This window comes from Nuphar pumila, chromosome 14 (genome assembly GCF_984573655.1).
Source record: "Nuphar pumila chromosome 14, dmNupPumi1.hap1.1, whole genome shotgun sequence".
Classification (NCBI taxonomy): Eukaryota; Viridiplantae; Streptophyta; class Magnoliopsida; order Nymphaeales; family Nymphaeaceae; genus Nuphar; species Nuphar pumila.
Window position 1 is genome coordinate 69,909,423 of NC_143262.1, and position 24,577 is coordinate 69,933,999.

The 24,577-nt window shown below is 33.8% G+C and overlaps 1 protein-coding gene across 1 annotated transcript in view; it reads right to left on the reverse strand.

Annotated features, from left to right (window-relative positions):
- Nucleotides 1–20,183, reverse strand: part of LOC149816930 (nifU-like protein 4, mitochondrial) — a 48,868-nt gene extending 28,685 nt beyond the window's left edge. The window contains exons 1-4 of the mRNA XM_089986986.1: nucleotides 19,987–20,183; nucleotides 15,536–15,593; nucleotides 15,325–15,484; nucleotides 12,008–12,183 (exon numbers count right to left, since the gene is read on the reverse strand). Of these exons, the coding sequence (XP_089843112.1) occupies nucleotides 12,008–12,183; nucleotides 15,325–15,484; nucleotides 15,536–15,593; nucleotides 19,987–20,183 (591 nt within the window). The remainder of the gene's footprint in view (nucleotides 1–12,007; nucleotides 12,184–15,324; nucleotides 15,485–15,535; nucleotides 15,594–19,986) is intronic.
- Nucleotides 20,184–24,577: the final 4,394 nt, after the last annotated feature.

Here is a 24,577-nt window from a genome sequence, read left to right on the forward strand (position 1 = left end):
TTTAATTAGGCCAAATCCTCTCTAAAAAAATCACCCCCCACTAATGGTTTTGGATGATTTTTAAAAGGGGCAAACTTGGTATTAATTAACTTTTTAGAAAAACCTAATTAAATTCTATTTAAAGGGGCCCATAGGGGAGGTCGACCCTAAGGCTTTCTCAGCAGTTTCTTGGACCTTCTCTCTCCTCCTAGATGCTCCCTCCATTGCTTCACCATCCAAGGTAGGATTCTTTAGTGATTTTTGATAGTTTTATTATTTTTTTGGTGTTTTTAAATAGATTTCTCCAATGGCGCCCCCTCTTTCATGGTTTTAACCATAGATTCTCATCCAAGAACCCTAAAATCGACCCAAGAAAGTGGTCTAACTCAATTTGGAGATATTTTTCAGGATTCTAATCCGTTTGAATCGATGAGAGGTATGTTTTATATATTCTTAACCAATGAAATATGCAATTTACCCGTTAAATGGGTTAAATCCATGATTTCAAAGGTAAAATTAATTCCAGCCATAGATTCCCTGTTTTCTTTTTATTTTGTTAGCATATTAATGTTTATTTCATGTGTTTCAATATTAAAATAGATTTCATTTTTCTGTTTAGGCATTTTTTTTTGTTTTTCATTATTAAATCATGTTTTTTTTAGGCTTTCTTAGATTTTCATGTGTTTGGATTTTAGATCTGTAAAACTCATGTTGTTTCCTATTTGAATATTTGTTAAAATTTTTTGAATTTTTTAAAAGTGATCCTTGGATGTGTTAGTGAGTTCCTGTAAAAAAAATAGAAGCTTTGGGATTCGGGAACTCTATTAGAAAAATACAAATTCGAATCAAGATTTTTGTTGATTAAAATCGTTGTTCAAATTCAAGTATAACTTGTAGATTTGATATTTCTTTTATCCGATATCCGATTCAAGATCCGTAATATACAGTGGCTTCGTGTTAATTTCGGATACTTACTGTAAAGTTTTCATAATTTTTTGTCTCTGTTTGATATTTTTTCTCTGTCAGAAAGTCAGATCCATGTTTTAAAACGTGTTATGATTTACTAAAACCCTAATTCAAATTATGTTGATCATAGATCCTTAACCGTAGATCCGATTCATAATCTATAAAAAAAGAAGTTGATTATTTATCTGTATATTATTCAGTTCTGAAATCTCAGATTTTTTTTATGAAGTCTGCTATTTTTTTTAGTATTTGAAAAAAAATTACCTGTTTTAATTAATTTTATATTCGTAAAATTTAAGTCCCGATTGCCGGAACAATATCTCCCGAACCGAAGATGATTTTTCCGTTCTGTAAAAAAGAGATTCTTTGTTTTTTGTCTATTTTGTTTCTGTAAAATTTCAGGAATTTCAATGGTGAATTGACCCCTGATTCAGGTCTGACACTGAAACTGGTACGTGACCGCGGGTAAAAATAGCATATTTTAGGGTTTTAATATAATTTTTGAATTGGAATAATGGCAAAAATATATTTTTATGATTCCAATCTAGTTTTAGGGTGATAACAAGTGCAAGTGACAATTTTTATAAATTTTGGAACCCATTTGATGCTTGGATGAGCCAAATTGCAAAACAGGGTGCCCGTAGGATCCCGAAACACTGCCAAAATCATGATTTTTTTGATATTTTTAGTTTTTTATGCATAAGTTCATATTTTTAGGGTTTGTTCATGTTTATAATCATATTAGGATGTTTCATGGTCGATTTTATGTTTATTTGATTTTATTTAGACCCTAAACCCAAAGTTTTTACCAAAATATCTTTCTAAAAACCCTGATTTCAAGGCCATAGTCTTGCTATCGGGAGCATTTTGGTCATTTGACCTCATTTTCAAAATTCCTAACTTGGATTTTCTTATTTTCAATCATACTACATCATCTTATGTTTGATTTATTTTCATTTGAATTCCAAAACCTCATTTTTACAAAATATCTTTCCGAAAACCCTGATTTCAAGGCCATAGTCTTGCTATCAGAGGTATTTTGGTCATTTTGACCCCAATTTCAAATTTTAAAATTTCATTTTCATATTTGTTCAATTTTATTTCTTATTTCATTATCTTTATCTTAGGGAATCATGGAAAATGCTTATATCTAGTAAAATCCAGTAATTCCTAGATATTACTGGATAAATCTAGAAAAACCAACATATCTTCACTAACAAGTCTTTCAGTTTTACATAGATATTTCAAGGCTGTATTTTTATTTTTTTTAAATTCAATTAGTGATGTAAAGTAAATTAAATTTGGAATAAGAATTTCAATTTTTGCTTAGATTAGGATTTGCATTACATATAGTTTCAACTTTGATATATAACTGTTATGCTTGTCATTCATATGCATATTTCTACAAATCCACTATGGTCTACATGAATGGCATGTGCATAAGATCTTAGGGAGTTGACAAACTCGATGAAATTCGTATTTATGGCCATAGTCAGAATACGAATGAGACCCATATTTGTGATTTTCGTATTAACCATATTCAGCCTACACTCTTAGGCTAATTTCAAAATGCACTACATTTCTCAAAAAAAAATATATAATTTTTTTCTCAATTCTTCAAAATCATGTCTTTTAAATTCATATTCATTCATTTCATTCAATTTGCAAATTCCAATTCTAGTTTAGAGAAATCAATTTTCTCAAAATATTTCTAAGTCTTACTCAGAAATTGATTTTCTCAAAACTCTGAGCTTTCAAGTGGTATTTCAAGTATTTCTCAAGTTCAAATCATGATTTTCCAAGTCATAATATCTTCAATTTCAAAGTTTAAATTCAAAGAAATCAATCTTCTCTGAGTCATTTCATGTTTTCTCAGAAGTCAATTTTCTTAAAACACTTGGATTTCTTCAAAAATCGATTTTCATTTTCCTCAGAAATATCCTCTCACCATGATCCATGATTTTCAAAGTGTTATATTTTTCAATAATTTTCCAAGTATTTCAAATATTCAAAGCAAACATCATGTTTTCAATCTGCATTTTCAGAAAATTCATAGCACATGCTTGATTCTTTGTGCATTTAGAAAATAGAACACAATTTAGACAAGTTGAGCAAAACTAAGCACACTTTTGATCATTGGTTCGATTACCCCTGGTAAAGGCGCTAGGAACGGTTGAACCTTGTACCGACAGGAGAATCCCATTCTTCGAAATTATCCCGCATTTTAAAAATGAAGGCGAGTTATTTTCAAAATCTTTTTCAAAGGTCAGTTTGACTTGCAAAAGTAAAATTTTGTAATGATAACAACAGACCGGCTCTCTTATTCTTCTGCAACAGAAATACACTCTTGATTTGTTGAATAAAACATGTATGATGGATTATAAACTTGTTGGGACTCCTAGTATTTTAAACTAGCAATTAAGTGCAGATGATGGAGAGTTATGCATCGATCCCACTAGATACCGATGTATTATTAAGGCTTTACAGAATCTTACGTTTACTAGGCCTGATATTGTTTATGTTGTTAATCAGGTCTCTCAGTTTATGCATGATTCAAGAGAGACTCATATGGATGCAGTTAAAAGGATATTACGTTATCTGAAGGGAACAATGGGAGATGATCTTGTCTATCGTAAGAGTGAGGGAGGTAGGACATGACATAAGCTTATTACTTATACAGATGCAGATTGTGCGGGAGACCGTGATGAGAGGAGGTCTACATCTGGTTATTGCATATTCATTGGGCAAAATCTTGTGTCATGGAGTAGTCGCAAACAGAAAGTTGTGGCACAATCTAGCACAAAAGTTGAGTATCGATCTATGGCAGTCGGTACTGTCGAAGTGACTTGAATTAGACATTTGCTTGAGGATCTTGGCGAAAAGGTCAAGGATTTAGTGTTAATGGTGGATAATCAAAGTTCCATTAACATTGCTTTTAATCCTATTCATCACAGTCGCACAAAACATATTGAGATAGACCAGCATTTTATCAGACAAAAGGTGGAGACTAAGGAAATCCAACCACTGTATGTTTATACAAAAGAACAAGTTGCAGATCTTCTAACTAAAGGATTAACGAAACATCAGTTTTGGTTTCTCAAGAGCAAGTTGTTCATGGTCCAGGACCATGTACAACTTGAGGGAGGGTGATAAGAGGTCGTGCATCGAGTATGGGAACGTTTGGGTCTAGATCCAAATGTTGGATAGATCCAAACTACTCACTTATATTGGTTTTCAGCATGTGCTATATTCTTTTCATTAATCAGTGGCATTTTGTAATATTCACATATTGTAAATCATGTTATATAAGTAATCATGTTAGGGTTGAGAGGGGTTAATGTGTGCAACTTCCTCCCTTTTTCCTGTAAGTCTCTCTCTCTTCTCTTATTTTCTGCAGAATAGGGCTGCGGTGGAAATCTTTCAACCTCAAGTTTTGAAATTTTAATACATTGTAGAATATTGATTTTTGGTGCCCTTGAAAATCCTTATTACACATTGCAATGATGCAATGCAAAACCTGTCCTTTTTTATTAAACAAACCATGTAGATCACATCTGCAGGACATTTTTGATCAATTGATCATTCAATTGGATTATTTAGGATGGGATACATGGGGAGCACCAAAACTTGGGACACAACTGTTAAAAATATAAATATACATATATATGTTTATATGTATAGATATTTATATATATACATATATATATATATTAATGTGTAACTAGATAATAACTAGGGTTAGCTTAGGATTTTTTTTCTTCTTTTCAGTTGTGAGAGGACTAGTTTGTTATAATATATATATATATATATATATATATATATATATATATATATATATATATATATATATACACATACATATATATATATATTCTTGGTGTATTTATATCAAAATACTTGATAGGGGTATTTTTTGTCATTTCATTGTATATTTTATTTTTCATAGGATTTTCTTTTTCTTATTTTTATTTTGCTCTTTTTATTTTTTATTTTTTTTAATTCATTGTAAAGGGACCATTGGGGCCCCCACTATTATAGCCGTTCGGGCTCCCAAACGACTATAATGAGAGTCCCAATGGCCCCCCTCTTAGTGCTCTCCTTTTTCTTATAAACAGAGGGTCTTTCCCTCATGTAAAGTATCTTGTTCTCTCCCTTTTACTCATTAATAATATTCCTTTTTGCCTTTTGGCATTCACCCCACAATGGATTTGTGTATTTTTCACATTAAATGATTGTGATTTTCGGTTCTTTATTGAGCCTTTGTATTTCCGCATATCTCATTACATGGTATCAAAGCCAATTGGGTTCTTTGTAATTTTGAAAGTCTTTTTATTGAGATCCTTGTAAGTTCTTTCTCATCTCTAATTTCTTTTTCATCATGGAGCACGATTCAAGAGTAGAGCTATCTTTCAAGCTCAACGACTCAAATTATTTGATGTGGGCGTCGGCTATGGAGAACCATCTTTGTGGAAAAAAACTATGGGGCTTCGTGATAGGGACCACTCTTGAACTAACATTGAAGCTCACCAAGATTGAAGGTGGTGTTGAAAAAACTCTTGATGGTGAGGATCACACTAAAGCAATTAATGAGCATGAAACAAAGGTAGAGGATTGAGAAAGTAACCACGCCAAAATTTGGCGTGGTTCATGAACAATGTTGACATAAAGATTTGTGCCAACATTGCTAAGTTTAGAAGAGCCAATGAAGCTTGGTTCTTTCTAAAGGATATGTATACCCAAAAGGATCTAGATAGACAATTTTTTTATCAAGAAAAGATTAGATCTACTAAACAAGAAGACATGAGTGTCCAAGATTATTGTAGTGCCTTATCTCCCCTTTGAGATGAACTTGCTCTTCTTGAGCCCAAGTGAGTGACTCCGGAAAATATTGAATTAAGAAGAGAACAAATTGAAAAAGAACATTTCTTTCAATTTCTTCGCGGTCTTAGGCCGGAGTTTCAACAAGTAAGGGCATCCCTTCTTTATAGAATCAAGGTCTTACCTATTGAAGATGCCCTTGCCGAAGTATTTCAAGAGGAAACTCATCCTGGTATGACTCATAAAAGTTATGAGATCTTGGTCGTTACTAGGCCGGGATCTAATGTTAAGCCTTATAGGCCTCTCTACTTTGCCAAAAACAATGGTTTTAGAAAAGGTGTTATTTGTCACCATTGTAATGAACCGAGACATATTAAACTGGTTTTCCCTAAGTTTAAAGAAAAGGTAGTCGCAGTTGGTGATCCAAAATAAAGAAGTGAACAACAATGGAGGAGACATTAAAGACACTTTAAACCAAATCTCGAAGGCACTTCAATATCTTCTTAAGTGTTTCTCTACTTCGGGTGCTGCTATCACATCCTCCTCATCTCCTCCAGGTATGTGGATTTTGGACTCCGGTTCTTCTTTTCATATGATACCACATAAAAACATCCTTTCTAATGTCTATTCCACCCCCACATCTTACATTTCAATGGCCAATGAGACTTCTTTAAAAATTGAAAACATTGGAACACTTGATTTAAAACATTCTCAAAAAATGTTTGTTCCAAAAATAAGGGTGGTTACAAAAATCAATTTAAACTTATTTTCGGTCTCTCAAATCACCGATCATGGTTACAAAGTATCTTTCTCACCTATAGATTGCACCGTGCAACATTTTCAATCAGTGAAGCTGATTGGGTAAGGTCATAGGAGGGTGATCTATATTTTATGAATTTTTTGACTCTACCATCAAAGTCATTTTGTAATTTTGTAAATGTCAAAAGTATAGAAGTTTGGCACAAGAGACTTGGCCATCCGAATTTTTCAAAGATGTCTCTTTCCTCATTTTTCAGAAATTCTTGTAATGAAAAAGTTATGACTTGTAAAGATCAAAGCTTTGGTAAATTAAAAGCCATTTTATTTCCTCAATAAAGTTGTCTCTACAAGGCCGTTTGAATTGGTTCATTACGATGTTTGGGATCCTTCTCCTATCATGTCCAAGAGAGGTTTTTCATATTATATATTTTTTGTGGATGATTTCACTAGATACACATGAATCTTCTTTCTAAATAAAAAATCCAATATGTTTTTTGTCTTTAAAGAATTTCATGCAATGGTTAAAAATCAATTTTTAAGTAATTTATCTACTCTAAGATCGGATTTGGGAGGAGAATATATGTCAAATAAATTTCAAACTTACTTACGACAAAATATAATTTGTCATTAAAGATCTTGTCCTAACACACCATAACAAAATGATCTTGCAGAAAAAAATCATAGGCATATAATAGAAACAACTAGAACTCTTTTAATTTATAAAAATATTATAAATTTTTTTTAGCCGAAGCCACTTTAACTTCAACATATCTGATCAATAGAACTCATTCGTCATTTTTAAAAAATGTTTCGCCTTTTGAAAAGCTTTATAATATGTCTTCGGATTTCAAAAGGCTAAGAATTTTTTTTCATAAATGTTATGTTCTTACTCAAAAAAATGATAAGCTTTCTCCAAAAGCTATTGAATGTGTTTTCTTAGGATATGGTGAAAAACAAAAAGGATACCTATGTTTTGACTTATCAAATAATAAATTTTATATATCAAAAGATGTTACTTTTCTTGAAAAAGAAAATGGTTTTACAAATGATAAACCAAAAGAAAACATTGACTATTCTTTTTTATTCGATCTACTACCTCGAAAATATGAATCAAATCCGATTGAGATTCTTGAGTCTTTCAATGATGTTGAAAATCAAAATGAACAGACTTTTAACAATGAAAGAAATGACTCATGAAAGTGTAGATGAACATGTAACAAATAATACTCAAGTTTATACTAGAAGAAGTGAAAATCCTCATCCATGTGCTTTTGACAAATTTTCTCAAAATTTGTCTTTAGAAGAATCATCTCAAAGAAAGTCAAGTCGTATCTTTAAAGCACCAAATAGATTTGTGTCTTATGAGTCTTTTTTCACCATATTTTAGAATTTGTTTATTAGCTATCCATTATTTTTATGAACCGTCTCATTATAATGATGCTAAACAATATGCACATTGGAATGAAACTATGAAACATGAACTTAATGCACTTAAGAAAGCTCAAACTTGAGAAATTGTTAATCCTCCTCAAGGAAAGAAACCCATAGGTTATAGGTGGGTTTTTAAAGTAAAAATGAAAAGTAATGGATCCTTAAAAAGATATAAGGCTAGATTGGTAGCCAAAGGATATGCACAAGAGTATGGGGTAGATTATGATGAAACGTTTGTCCCGGTAGCTCGAATGACAAGTGTTTGAGCTCTTATTGCAATTGGTTCTAATTAAAAAATAACATATTTATCAACTTGATGTTAAAAATACTTTTTTAAATGGAGATCTTAGTGAAGAAGTGTATATGGATCCTCCTCTTGGCATGAATTTAAATGAAAAAGTTTTAAAACTAAAGAAAACATTATATGGTCTTAAACAAGCTCCCAAGGCTTGGTATGACAAATTTAGCAATGTATTAATTAATTTGGGTTTTGTCTCTTGCTATACTAACACTTCTCTCTTTGTTAAGAAAACAGGTGATTCTATTGTAATTCTTGTCCTTTATGTTGATGATATGATCATCACGGGAAGTGACAAAAAGAGAGTAAGTGACATTAAGTCTATATTAAAGAAAACTTTTGATATGTCTGACTTGGGTTTTTTGAGATACTTTTTAGGTATTGAGGTGGCCTATTCATCTCAGGGATATATTCTATCCCAAATGAAGTTGGTCGCGGACATCTGCACTAAGTCAAGGATTTCAGATGAAAAGAAAGTAGACACTTCTGAAGTTATAAATGCTAAATTAAGACTTCAGGATGGTGTTCCACTTGATGATCCTACTCCTTATCGTCAATTAATTGGATCTCTTACCTACTTATCCATCACCTGACTGAACATTGCTTATGCAGTTCATGCAGCAAGCCAGTCTCAGCATGCTCCTAATAGTTCATATGGCCACTGTCATGATAATTGTGCGCTACATCAAGAACATCATCTCAAAAGAGTTTTTTTATCATCTTCTTCATCTTTTGACTTAATTGCATATACTAATGTAAATTAGAGAGGTAATCCCAATGATCGAATCTCAACTACTGGTTTTTGCATTTTCTTAGGGGATTTGCTTATTTCTTGGAGGTGCAAGAAGCAGCAAAAAGTTTCTTTGTCATCTACAGAAGCTGAATATCGTGTCATGGAAACTACAACCATGGAAATTATATGGCTTAGAAGTATTCTCTGTGATATGGGGATTCTCATCTCAACTCCCACGAAGATGTGTTGTGACAACAAGAGTGTGATCTACATTGCAAGCAACCATGCTTTTCATCAGCGCACCAAGCATATCGAAATGGTTTGTCACTATGTTCGAGATGAATACCTCAAGGAAACTATTACATTACCTTATGTCACATCAGAATATCAGCTGGTTGACTTCTTCACTAAAGCGCTTCCAACTCCTTATTTTTTGTTTCTCATTGACAAACTTTCAGTTTTCTCTCCCTAAAGTTTGCGGAGGGGTTATATATATATATATATATATTCTTGGTGTATTTGTATCAAAATACTTGATAAGGGTATTTTGGTCATTTCATTGCACATTTTATTTTTCATAGGATTTTCTTTTTCATATTTTTATTTTGCTCTTTTTATTTTTTATTTTTTATTTTTTATTTTTTTAAAATTCATTGTAAAGGGACCATTGGGGGCCCCACTATTATAGTTGTTGGGGCTCCCAAACGACTATAATGGGAGCCTCAGTGGCCCCCCTCGTAGTGCTTTTCTTTTTTTTATAAACAGAGGATCTTTCCCTCATGTAAAGTATCTTGTTCAATCCCTTTTACTCATTAATAATATTTCTTTTTGCCTTTTGGCATTCACCCTATAGTGGGTTTGTGTATTTTGCATATTAAGTGCTTGTGATTTTCGATTCTTTATTGAGCCTTTGTATTTCTGTATATCTCATTACATAGTCAACATAGAGAGTCGTTGGGACCCCAACGGCTCTCTCTTGAGCCTCTTCTTATGTGTATAAATATGGGGCAAAAACCTACCACAATGTATGCTTCTTACATGTTTTGAGATCAATAAAATATTACTTTTTTATCTCTTGTTCTTGTCCCTCTAGTGGGTGTTTGTGAGTGAACCTATTTATGGTTCTTTGTGTGTTCATTTTGGTGTTTTGAGGGAACTCTTTGAGTGACAGCTTTATTGATTTTGTGAATATCTTTGAGAAACCTTGTTTCATGTCATGGTATCATAGCTTAGTGATCAAGATAAAATTATTTTTGGTGCATTGGGAAGTGTCACTCCAAATTTAAAAGTGTTGAAGCTCTCTTGTAATCCCTATTCAAGTGTTAGTAAGATTGTAATTGTATTTCAAGTGATAGATTGGTGGTGCTTGCTTGGTGAAGGAGTGTTCATGCCCTTGATCGGTGGCCTTTGCTTGGTGGTGGAGTGCTCATGATTTTCACTTTTGCTCTTATTCTTTCCTCTCTTCTTTATCTCTACTCTTTTGCTTTATCTTTGCCCTTGTAAAAATAGATGACAATGAAAATGTCACCATAAAACCCATCAAGCCCAATGATTCAAACTATGTAACATGAACTTCAATTATAAAGCATCTCATATGGGAAAAAGGGTTGTAGTAGTGGATGTGATCGATTCGAAAACCAAACTAATGCTTACTAAGATAGAAGGAGAAAAAAAAGTACCTCTTACGGAGGTAAAGAAGACCAATTTGATGGTTACTAATGAGAAAAAATGAAGAGTGGAGAATGGGTCATGCCAAGATTATGTCTTACCTCATTAGTATTGTTGATATCAAGAAGTGTTCGAGTCTAGCTAAATTTAAACATGCAAATAAAGCATGAAACTATCTTAAGAGAATGTATTCTTTTAAAAATATTGCTCACATATGCAATATCTTTGGGGTTTGTGTGGTCTGAAAATTTCATAAATTTCAATTCTCATAAAAAATTTTTTTTTTCAAAAGAAGATGATCCAACAACCTATTCTTAGCAAATAAAACATGAACACATTTGTGGGGTCTGATTTGCACAACATGACAACATTGAAAATCAGAACTTATTCCACACCTTATAGGTGGTAGGACAAACAAATCTCTCTCTTATATATATAGGGAGAGAGAGAGAAAGGACTAGCTGCCTACAACTCTCCCTGCATGTGCGCACATCAAAGTTGTGCAATCGACTTTTAGCGGCAGTTAGCACCTGCCACTAAAAGGTGTTTTTGAACGCGCAATTTATGCTCGGGGTGCATCCATGCCGTCCATCATCCGCGATGGATGGCGTTGGGGAGTAGGCTGCCATAGGCAACTACTCTCTCTCTGTATCTATATATATAATGCACATGTATATGGGTTGATACTTGGTGCTACTGAGGGCATGGAAAATCACCTTCTTTTGATATTTTTTATAGATTGGACCTTTAGAATGTGATCTACAAGGTTTGTTAGTAGAAAGAGTTTTAAATCATGTGATTGTAACATGTAAGCAGGTTTTTTTAAGAGCTTAAAAAATCAACAGCCCACAATGCACTAAAATTTCATGACTCAAAATTATATTTTTAGATCAAAATAACATAGTCCAAGGTTTGATCATTAGCAAAGAAACTATGCTGAATACATCTATGTGATTAGATTCAGTCGATAAAGCTTGAACCTATGATTTCCATGTCATCAATTAGCAAACATTTAAACTAAAGAAACTCCATCACATGCCCTTGAATCTACAGGAGACAGACTTGGTGATGGCAAGAGCTTCCCAGTCACTTATCACGATGGCAATTAAAAGGATGTCAGTAGCACACAAGCAAATATTACCTCCTGTACCCGATAATACTATCCAACCATGAAGCTTGTCATACCAACTAATAAGTAACAAAACTACATAGTTTAACTTGATTACAAAGAAATGAAATTAATTATGAGAGAAGAGAAGCAGGTATACCTATCAAGCATTGCTGGACAAAAAGTGCCTAAGAGAATGAAAACGGTGTTCATCTATGAATAGATTAAGAGAGAAATCAAGCTATACCTCATGAATAGCTGTGTTCATTGAAGATGCAACTTCTGAATACAGAAATAGTGGTTTACCAGATATGTAGAAGTCCATGATTGCTGCAAAAATTTCAGGTTTCAAGATGTCCCAAGAAGATTCCTCAGATTTTGTTACTGTCACGAAATCTGATCCAAAGAATACTCGTGATACCCCTGGAGTTGGAACGCTATGGATTAACTGAGAGAATCAAACTAGTGACATGACATAAATGCCATTTCCTAAACTAAGAGAACAAGCCAAACAAAAAAAATGCATCGTCCCTTTGTTCTTTTCTTGAACCAATAATCAAATTTCAAGGTCAGTGAAATAATGTGTGCTAAAGACCATGACCATATAAAAGAGGAAAAGGTTCTGACATATTATTTGAAAAAGAATCGCTTACAAATGTTGTCATGTGAACACTTCACTACACAAGCGTACTCGGTGTATGATGTCATATAACATTAACATTAGACATACCACGGCACTGCAAATTTGCATCCATGGTAAACACTGTAAATTTCAACCATGATTTTCTACGGTTCTGATCATTCTGGCAGTTTTTTTCCTCAAAAATTGTCATTGACATGAGAAAAATTGTATTTTTTTAATTGAACATGGGACTTGGTAACTTGCAATTTGAACAATAATAATTTGGAGATGAATGATCTTATATGCACATACATTCTCAAATTCAATTGAATCACTGTGAATTATGAACTTGAGTAACTTTGTTTTCAATCAAATAGTTTTGGATATTGGCCATGAAACATAATTAGCCAAAATACATAACAGTAAATTTTTTCAATCTTATTAGAAAAAATAATTTTTGTGAATAAAACAAGGGTATCCTGTATCATTTGACTCAAAAAATGATTCACTACTTTAAAAGAATATGTATAACGGCAATATGTTCAGATTAGTGACACAAAAAACCTTCATGTCATTAATCAATATGAAAATAATTCTAGCAACCAAGGCATCTCATGACCAAGGAGTTTCTGCAGACATTGTTTAGGGACAACAGGGTAAGGCTCAACACATGCGTGCATGCACGCACTCACACATGCACAAAAAACAGCAAGCAATAATTAGGTGTCAGGCCTTGCTTTGCCTGGCTCACTCAAGGCATGTATAGGTCACTTAGAATCAGGGCTGCCAGTGGATTGGATATATGTTGGGTATTCAGCTCGATCTAAACCCTAATTATCAACCTGAGTATTTCACACATAGCATCCGGGCTTCCATTTACTTGACCCGATAGAACCCACATCCAACTACGTATAATTTGGGCAGCTTCGGGTGCACCGAAAATCGGACATCTGACTCATGACAGACTGCACAGAATTGCCCAAGATTACAAAATGTCACAGATATCACTAGGATTTTGAAATTCTCACAATTTTTTCACATGCCACAAAGATCTTGATACTATCACAAGATTTTTCAAAATCTTTCTTGTCTACAATATATTGTGATAAAACAATGATATAATCACAGTTTTGTACTTCTTTACTTTAAATGTTTACATGTTTTTATTATTTTCTTATATTTTTACTTAAAAAATCTACAATGCATTTCTCAGTATTTCCCAAGGAAAACAAAAACTACAATTAATCACAAGATTTCCATTTCTCCTTGCTAAGAAAATCATGAGAATGAGATCTATGGCTATGGTAATTGAAAAAGAAAAAAAGAAGACATGAAAATAAAAATTAGTTTATTTAGAAAAACTGTATGGAAATTGATATCTAAATATTTGAGATCACATCATTCTATACCTCCACCATGCATAACTAGTTAACTTAAAGCACAAGTGTAATACTTATTACTAAAAAAGATTGGCTCAAAAAAGAGTAAAAAAGGTCACGAATGTCATGCCTAATTGCAATAAACAATATCCAAAATAATACTTAAGTAGTTCAAATACATGACATCATCTACAACGAGAGAAAAAAATGAGCTTTTATTTTATATTTAGACATCTATGAAAAGTCATTAAGTGAACCATGGGTCCAAAACCCAGCAAAATAGTTTGGAAATGCCAAATGAAAGTGAAAGCAGGAAAAAAAAAAGATAAAATCATGAAATTTAAGAGGCACAAAGATCGTGGATTCCCATGGCGACATGAATGAAGGGAAGATTCCCCATTCTTTTAAGATTATTGCTTGTGGGTAGGGTTGAAAGAATCCTAAACCTCTGCACCAAATTGAGGCTTATTTGACCATAATAACTTAGTCAAAAGGCCTAGGGTTAATATATTATTGCCAACAGTCAGCTGGCTTGCCTGGCAAGAATAACATAGCATACACATACAGACGCCATGCATTAGTACCTGGAATGTTTATTTTTCTACACATACAGACGCCATGCATTAGTACCTGGAATGTTTATTTTGCAACACTATTTTTTATGTTTTAAATACAAGGAATTCAGAAGCTGGACCTATACTGTGGCAAATGATGAAGATTCTAAGTAACTTTGTGTTTAAGAATAATGAAAGGGCAATAGCTCTAAAATAGGCATGTGAGTGGGTTGGACCTGGGCTAACCTAAGCAAGTCTAAGTAGGTTTTGAGTATCTGGACTGAGATCTGATTGGTTATCTAAAAATGTCCACCAAAGTGTCCCACTCATGTTTTAACAAGTATCGGGATGGCATTGGAGAATCCATTTCTTTCCTATTAGAGCTTTTTCATCTTTTATCTTGTTTTCAATTTTCTTGTTCTTCCTATCCTGCTTTATCCTTATGGTTTCATTTTGTTCTTCTGAACAGGAGTTCCTAAAAGGAAGGCAAGCCATAGCACTATATATAGGCCTTCCAAGCTCAACTTGTTGGTTAACTGTTTCCTTCTATGTCAGGCAGCTCCTGGATTGGTATTGGCTGATCAATGCTTCTATTTTTGCAAAATTTGGTCTGTTTAGGCTGTCCCTAGAACTGTAGGTATGGTGGAATTGATGATTTTCCCTGGTGTAAAGAGCAGAGCTCAATAGCATGTCTGTATCTTCCTTTTGATCCTCGTGATCATTCTACTGTTTTCCCTGGTTCATTCATGGCATTAGCCATCTTGGCTCCTTCCCTATTTTATAACCATTTTCTTCACAACTTTTCCTAATCTCTCTCTCAAAAAAAGATAGATTGCATTTGCATTGACTATATATATTCCGAAGGTGGTGAACCTATCAAGTGCTTTTACCATGAAGATAATCGTATGAAATAAACCTCACCAAGAAATAGAATGTACTTTCAAATAAATGATTATCAATGAGGAAGCAAAATAAAGTTGCATGGCTATGTTATTCATACCATCAATACCATCATCAATACCAAAAAGTGTCTTCGCAAGGGGCGAGTTCAAAGCTGTACGGGCATTTGGGAAGTCTGCACTTCCAACCTCCATAACTGGCTTACCAGGATAGAACATAAGTGATGAAGGGTTTGGAGTTGACTGAGTCTGGATGAACATGCTTCTCTTCTGCCGTATGAGAACAACAAATTGGAAGAGTTATCAAAACGAATAACTGACAAACCTCAAGATCTTCTCAAACGTGACATGATAATGGTAATCATATGCTTCAGTGTGCCTTGATATACATACATAGATACATATGAATCATGAACATATAACAAATATAAAGGAATACACGTTAAGTTATATATATATATATATATATATATATACATATATATATATATATATATATATATATATATATATATATATAATGGGTAAATACCCATTAAGGGTATTTTGGTTATTTCAATCCTTGTAATAGGTTGTACCCATTAGGGCCACATTAGTACTTTTACTTTATTCTTTTCTTTTTGTCAATTTTTGTTTTTATAGAAACTATTTGGTCAAATACCAAATAAAGCTCTTGGATTATTTTTTGACTAGTCAACATAGAGTTACTAGTCAATAGAGCTGTTGGAACCGTCCAACAACTCTATTGAGGTCTCCATCTCTCTTGTATGTGTATAAATAGGGGCTTTTATCCGCTTTCATTTCTTAATGCTTCTCTTAAGCATTCATGCTCAATAAGATGAATATTTTTTATATTTTGTGTTATTCTCTTTAGTTCTTTAATGTCTTGAATGCACTTAGTGCTTGTGTTGTGCCTTTGTGCTATTGTATTGTCCCTTAGTTGGACTTATGTATGTGTGTGTGCACTTTGTCTTTATAATCTTGTAAGCCTAGAGGCCCTCATTTTGTATCTTAGCATATTTCATTACAACATATAAGGTACATATCTTCTACTGTTTGTTGTACTCATAATTGCAAGCTTAGTCTAGTCAATCTGATATGCAGGGATTGGATCTTGGATTGTGTCATTTTGACGTAAAAATGTTTCTATGAGTCATGAAGTTTTAGTGCATTTTCGAGCCATTGATTTTCACTTGAAAACCCTGCTTCAGTGATACCTTTAGACAAGTGGTTTGACCAAGATGCCTAAAATTTTTAGGTGACAAAAGGGAAAAACCATCAAGAAAAAAATAATTTTCCAAATTTATCTAATTTGCAGTCAATCTTAGTATCGTGCCCAAAAGCTAGTGCCATATATGTCTTTATCGATATAATTTATAGGTATTGGGAAAGGATTGGAATTGGAATATACTCATATTGATTCATAGATTCAAATAGAAGAAATTGATTCAAACAATGTATCTATGAGAGAGAGAGAAAAAAAAAGATTTCATACACTTCTGGTTGAAACGTGAATCTAATAGATGTTGTACCCTTTGTTTGATGAGAAAATTGAGCAAATTCTACAAGATCAAATCATGCAACCTAAGGAATGATGAAAAGGAATAAAAGAGAAGGAGAACAAAAGAAAAGAAACCAAATTCCAAATGGTCAAATTCAAACTTGAAAAGGTTCTTTCTAATTCTCAAAAAATGAGGGACAAGGGGATTGATCGAGAAAGAATTCTTTTTATAAGATCATGATTTGAAGTGCATATGTTTGGTTAAAAGAATAATCTTCTCCCTTGATCGTAGTAAGAAAGGGAAAGAGTTCAAATGAAAGATGAAAAAAGGTGTGAATTGGTCCTTGTTACTCTTCGAGACCAAGTGGATGAAGGGAGGAGATTCTCAAACGAGGAAAAGGATCCAATTCCTTTGAAAGAATTGAATGAGGAGTGGTATGAGAAAATGTCATTTATGGTTAGACTTTGAACATAAACTAAGAGATGCATAGCTTCAAAATGTCTCATGCATACCTGGATAATTTGAAAAAGAACTCAACATACATTTCAAGAAACTGAATTATGAGCATTTTGCTAAATTGATTCCCATGTCATTTAAATCTGAGCACAAACCAGTACCCATACAATACCCAAAAGCAAAATGAAGTGCATAGAGCGCATAATCGATTTCTATATTTGTGTAAATCTTAAAAATAAAAAGAAAAAGAAAAAACAAAGGAATCCACAAAGCATTTATAAAAAAAAATGGAATATAGTGTTGAACCTATGTCACATGGGTGCGGGGGTGCGGCAAAAAAAATTTATATATATATATATATATATATATATATATATATATATATATATATATATATATATATATATATATATATATATATATATATATATATATATATATATATTTATGCAGGGGAGGGATCGAGCTCCCTCCCTGCGCCCTCTTTGTGTAGGGGAGGGGTCGAGCTAATGAGTTGTGGAGCCTGATTCAGAGTTTTTGCCATTGCAGAAAGTGGGGTCTGAGGGCTCCCCCTAACGTGGGTCCCGTTGCGCGATCATCGGGTGGGGGTCCAGGGGGGGCGCCCCTGGCGGGGGGGTCTCTCGGGGGCAGCGCCCCCTAGAACAATTTTTTTTTTAATAAAAAAAATTGGACATAAATGACCCTGGGTGCGGTCAACGCACCTAGGGTCGGGTTGACCGCACCTGGTGCTGCACCTGCACCCGGTCCCGCATCGAGTCACGTCGACGCGGGTGCGGCACCCTACTAGCTGAATCCCTGTGACATAGTGTTGAACAAATTACAACATTTCCACAATATACCCAAAAAAATGGGCATACAACATACTTATATATCTTGAGCTATGTCGCATAGGTGCGGGTGCAGGTATGGATGTGGATGTGGATGTGGATGCGAAGAGGATGCAAAACTTTAAAAAAACTTGGGTGCGGGGGTACGGGGAGGGTATATATATAATTTTTAACAATTTTAAGTTCACACTACATGTATGTGCATGCATTTATGTATTTATAAATATAATATAGATAAAAATAGACTTGATTAAGATTAATTGGATCTACTTTTAAATAGAAATGGATCTCATTGTGGTTGACTTCACCTAACACAAAGGAAGTTGTGTCCAAGTGTTGCACCCGCCTAGGTGCAGGTGCGGGTGCGACATGGGTGCGGTGCCCTATTAGAAGAGTCTGTGTGATAGAACTTGAGATACATAATTATGATAATTTTCATTGGTACATGGGCTGCCATCACACACTCGTATACCTCAGTTGGCAGTGATTTCCTAATAAGTTTATTGTCCTCGCTTATCACTGCCAAAAATTTTGGGTATTGGGTGGAGTGAAGTTGATAGGTCCTGACGAGTTATATTGTCTAAGTGTCCTAAATGGTTTTAGAAAGCATGCTTACAGGTGCTTCCTTAATTTGAACTTATAGATGAATTCTCTATAGCATACGTAGTGACAAACATGTATCAGATGACGTATTTTTCATGTTCAGATGTGCATTTCAAGCGACAAAGAAACAACAATTGATATTACATTAAAATATTATTTCAGTTTTTTTTTGTGAAATTAATTCGATCCAAAGCATTTATTTTAGTAAATAAGCAATGATAAAACACATGCACCGGTTCAGTTTAAGCAAAAAACACCAATTACTCATTTGGGTGGAACGCCAAAATGGAAAATGTGATGCACGAAATCCCTCAAATGAGCAACAGAGAAAGATAAAACAAAATTGGGTATCGTATATGAATATATATATATATATATATATATATATATATATATATATATATATATATATATATATATATATATAGAGAGAGAGAGAGAGAGAGAGAGAACTGAAGATATTAGGCCCTCTTTTCTCGTTCTGCCCAGTTAGGCCCCATAGTCTGAAGTGTTTTATGATAGATCTGAACAGTTGGATGTGTTTAGCATGCTAGATTTAGTGGGAATCGACTCTTGGATCATAATTTTTTGAAGAAAAATATATTTTTATGAGCCTAAAAAATTGATGCCTTCTTGGCCATTGATTTTGGATCACCCAAAAAACTTGTATATAGGTCAGATTCCTGTGATCTAAAAGCCTATTTCCACTAAACAAAACCTATACCGAAAACTACAATTTTTAAAGGATCCTAACCGAGCAGAACGAGAAAATGGGGCAGTGTGCTCTATCATAAAACACTTCTAACTAAATCAATGGCTACGAAGGCATCAATTTTTTTAGGCTTATAAAAATACATTTTTTAGTAAAAAAACATGATCCAAGAGTAGATTCCCACTAAATCAAGCATGTTAAACACATCTAACGGTTCAGATTTATCATAAAACACTTCAAACTATGGAGCCTAATGAGGCATAACCAAAAAAAGGGCCTATATATATAAAACTGGAATATGTTTACCAACCAAATATGTTTGCATGTATGAATCGAGATTTCCATAGTTTTTGTTTTAATTCTAACCCTGTAGATACATCAATTGCTAATTATTGCAATAGAATCAAGAAATGTGATTTTTTATGCTTTAATATTTATGAAAATTCTAAGTCATTGATTTTCAACCCTTACATTGTAATTGGATGATGATCCCAGAGTCTGTTTCTATAAAACCAAACGTCTAGATCACATCTGTGAAATTTTCAAAAAAATAAAAAAACCTATGAAATAATGGTTCAAAATATATATATTCACGGAATAGGGAAGAAGGAGAAGAATTTACCACAAAGAGGGAAGGATCCTAGGAGTCACCTTGTGATTCGGTGACCGCCCTCATCTTTGCCCAACAATGAGTACGCCGACCGAGGGGGAGAGGGAGCCCCGATTGTCTGAAACCGATCTGAAACAAAGCTTCTCGCTGAGGATTCTCCATTGAGGGCGGAATTGATCACCTGCGCGATACTCCGGGAAGACCTCCGGAGGTGAAGCCCCGCGCGTGCTGACTGCATCTCTGATCTCTACCTCCAACGGAAGACCCTAATTCCTCTTTGTTCTGTTCTGTTCGTCTTCTTCTGAGAGCCAACTCTGGGAATCAAATGGTTGAAAGAAAGAGCCCAAAGGAGTTGATGAGCAGAGAAACTAGAACAGAGCGAATGAACGATATTGGCCATTAGGCGTGGTGTCAATGGGTTGGATCCAAACCATGCTCTGAACCGAACCCAACTATATTATCTGACCCAGTCGGCATGTGTCCAAACTCTAAACCCGTGCAGGATTCCAAACAAACATGGTCAGGTCTGGACTGTCAGTACTCGAACTAGGGCTGGTAAACGAGCCAAACGAACCCAGTAAGGCATGTTCGTGTTCAGCTCATTTACTAGCGTATTGAGCTAGTGGTGCTCGGCTCATGTTCGTGTTTAGCCAAGCCGAGCTCAAGCTCGGCTCATCTCATTTGGCTAGTCCTTGAATGACAAGAACCGAACACTAGCTGGCTCATGTAAAAACATTTCATGTTATTTATACATATTATATACATTTTTATATAATATACTTAAATATATATTTAAAAAATTATAAATTATATTTAATAATTCATATTTTAAGTATATATTTTTCATTCATCCTTCTTTTATATATATATATATATATATATATATTATGCATTCTTCCTTTTATATATTACACAAAATATATATTATCCATAGAAATATATATATTATCTACACTAGCACTATCGAGCCAAGCTGAACACCTTGTGTTCGGGCTCCACTCGTTTTGGCTTGGCTTGCCATTTATATGAACCGATCATGAACAAGTTCGTGACAAGCTGAACCAAGCCGAGTCAGGAGCTGCTTTGTTCATTTACCAGCCCTAACTCAGACCACACAAAACACAAAAAAAATAACTAACTCGTGTGGTGCTTTTTTATATTCATGTATGATTCAAAACAACATGATCAAGTATGGACAGTCTGGTCGAATCAGGGTGGGAATTTAGGTTTTGCTTATTTTATTAGTGCACCAACTATTAAAGAAACTCTTGTCATAAACGGATGCAGGATTGTATTACGATATCCAAGTCATACCTACACATCGGACACATTTTCATCTCCATCACCTTGGGCCGAGGCGTACAAATGGGGTTTCAAGTAATTGGATCCATGTTATCAGAGTATGAGCAATCCGTGTTCAAGTTCAAATTAAATCCAAAACAAAGTGCTTCTGCCTAGTCGGATCCATATCTAAAACTTGGTGACAACGAATCCAAGTCTATAATGGGTCTAACCTCTAATCATTGTCAATATTGAAAAGCAAATTAAAATACGACAGACATAATCCCAAAATGTTCGGCAACTGATTTTTTTAGCTAGTCCCAAAAAATTTAAGCAAATTAAAATAAATGTTAAAACCATTAGTACAAGCCCTTTTATTAGTGACCATAATCAAACATAAAAAAGTACACTTGTCAACATTGGAAGTCTATTAACTAATTTGAGAATTTCAATTCAGACGCCCAACTTTTACCCAACATTCGAAGAAGTGTCTCTTGTTTTCTAAAAAAAACTGTCAAGACCCAAGTTTTCATTAGAAAAACCTAAAAATAATGTCATGATTTAGATCCACATTAAAATATAAACCGCACATGACACAAAGATCTGATTGTGTTGGCTCAGCTTGCCATACCTGCGAGCCTCGTGCTGACATCATAGAACTTTGAAGCTAGGACTCCGACCCTTGAAGCCTATGCAAAGTGTTAGTTTGCACAGAGGGGCGGCACTTATGAGAATCGAACATTGATTGTCTGTCTAGCAGCCAACGTAGGAAATTGTAAATGCGGAAATGCAAAAATTCAGTGGGTTGAAGCTTACGTTGTTATGCTCAAAATCGCCAAGAAGGTCCTCACTATTCAACACTCTCAGGTTGCAATAATTCTTTTTTACTTAGAGAACTGAACACTTGATTTTCTGTATGTTCTCATACAATACACTACACTTATAAGAGGTTCAAGCTTGAGGCACATCCCTGGAAGAAATCCCTTCACCCCAAGAGACACATCTCTTAGTGTTTTGTACTTGTAATTGTATTTTAAGCATGTTTTATTATCTAATTATTTTATATGTAATTTGTTTATAATTTAACTGTTACATGTATGAACGATTGTCTTTGTTGAGAGAATGATTGTTGAGAGAAAGTGACTATTGGGATGGCCTCCCAATAGTCATCTTATGGCCACATGACCTTACATCTTCTACTTGGCCATAAGGAATATCCTATGCTTGTTCTCAGTTGGAACCTTACATACACACTTTCTGAGTGATATTTATTCACTCAATACTTAGACATATCTGAATCCCATCTGACTCGCATGTCTAGTGAAAACATCCTCAGTGATTTCCTTGGTTAGCAGATCTGCTACCATGTCATTTTAAGGAATATAATTCACTGCTATTTAATTTTTTATAAGCATATTATGAATATATTGATATTTAACTTCAATATGCTTACTTTTAGAGCTATCAACTCATGTTTGTATCAGTCTTATAACAACTTTATTGTCACAATAAAGTTGAACTGAATCTTTTGAAATATCCAATTTTAACTCATTTAAGAAGCAATTTATCGACACACCAAAGTGAGTGCCATGTTACAGGCAATATACTGAGCTTCCTGGGTATATTATGTTGCACTCTTGTTTCTTGCTTGACCATGCAATTGCCCCACCTCTTAACATAAATACATAACCAGAGGTGAACTTTGTTTCATCTCTATCACCAGCAAAGTCAGCATCTGTATAACCTACAAGCTTTAGACTATCCCACTGACATCACAACTTAAGTTCTTTAGTTCCCTTTAGATATCGAAAAATCATTTTCACTGCTTCTGAAAGAAAGAGACCAATATCTACTCACTAGACTTCTAGCAAAACTTAAATTAGGCTTCAAATTGCCTGAGTATAGGGAACAATCAACTTTTATTGTCCATCTTTTAGACAGTCATTCTTATTTAGTTTTAGACCTTTTACTATAGGAGTACCATTTGCCTTAATACTTTTCATTCTAAATTTTTTTAGAATGTGGTCAAGATATTTTTCTTGACTTAGACATAATAATATTGATTTTCTATTTTTTTGTATTTTAATTTCAAGGATATATGAAGCTTCACCCATATCTTTCATTTCAAATTGAGAATTTAGCCATGATTTAGTCATGTTTATCATGTCCATGTCATTTCCTACAATTAATATGTCATCAATATAGAGAGATAATATAGTAAACTTATTCACACTATTCTTGGCATATACATAGTGGTCCAGACTATTTGCCTCATAACCCAACTCGATTATAGCATTATGAAAAGTCAAATACCATTGTCCTGATGATGGGTTAAGTTCATACAAGGATTTATTCAACTTGTATACTTTATCCTCATGACCTTCAATTTTAAAACCTTCTGATTGTTGCATGAAAATAATTTTATTTACTTCACCATTTAAAAATATTGTTTTCACATCCATTGAATATAGGTCAAGATCAAAATAAGCTAACAATGCCAAAATAATATAAATATATGACAGTTTAGCTATAAAAGAATAAGTTGCTTCATAATTAATCCCTTCTCATTGAGAATAGTCTTTTGCTACTAACTTTGCCTTGAATTTATCAATAGATTCATCTGCCTTGAGTTTTTTCTTGAGAACCCACTTACTATCAATTGCCCTATATCCATTAGGCAATGTGACTGGTTCCCCAACTTCATTTTTTTCTATTAAGTTCAACTCATCTTTCATTGCTTTCTTTCATAGTTCAGATTCATTGAAAGCAACTTCATCTTCAAAGCTCAAGTTGTCAAGAGTTTCATCCAAGCCCATAGAATAGCATAATTTCTCACTCAAGAGTGTATAATAATCATTCAAATAGGATGAAAGAGTTCTTGTTCTTTTTTGTCCAATTACTGGTTGTGAAGTTTATTCATTATTTATAAATGAATTGTTATGCTCTAACTCTTGAGTAGGAATCCCAAAATCATTTATGATATCTAAAAGGACACCATCATCTTTAGGATCAAAATTACTTTCTTTGATTTTTAGGAACCTCCTTACATAAATTTTTTCTCATGATTATATAGACGATATCCCTTTGATCCTTTTCGGTATCCCATGAAGATGCATTTGATAGTCTTGTTATTTAACTTATCTCTCATCTAACTAGGAATCAACACATGAACATGTGACCCCCACTTTCGCAAATGACTCAAATATGACTTTCTGCCAGTCCATAACTCATGAGGTATAAGGTCTAGAACTTTAAAATGAACCTTATTTAGAATATACATGGCAGTGCATATTGCTTCTTCCTAAAATTTCTTAAGAAGATTTACATATGCCAACATAGGCCTTGTCATAT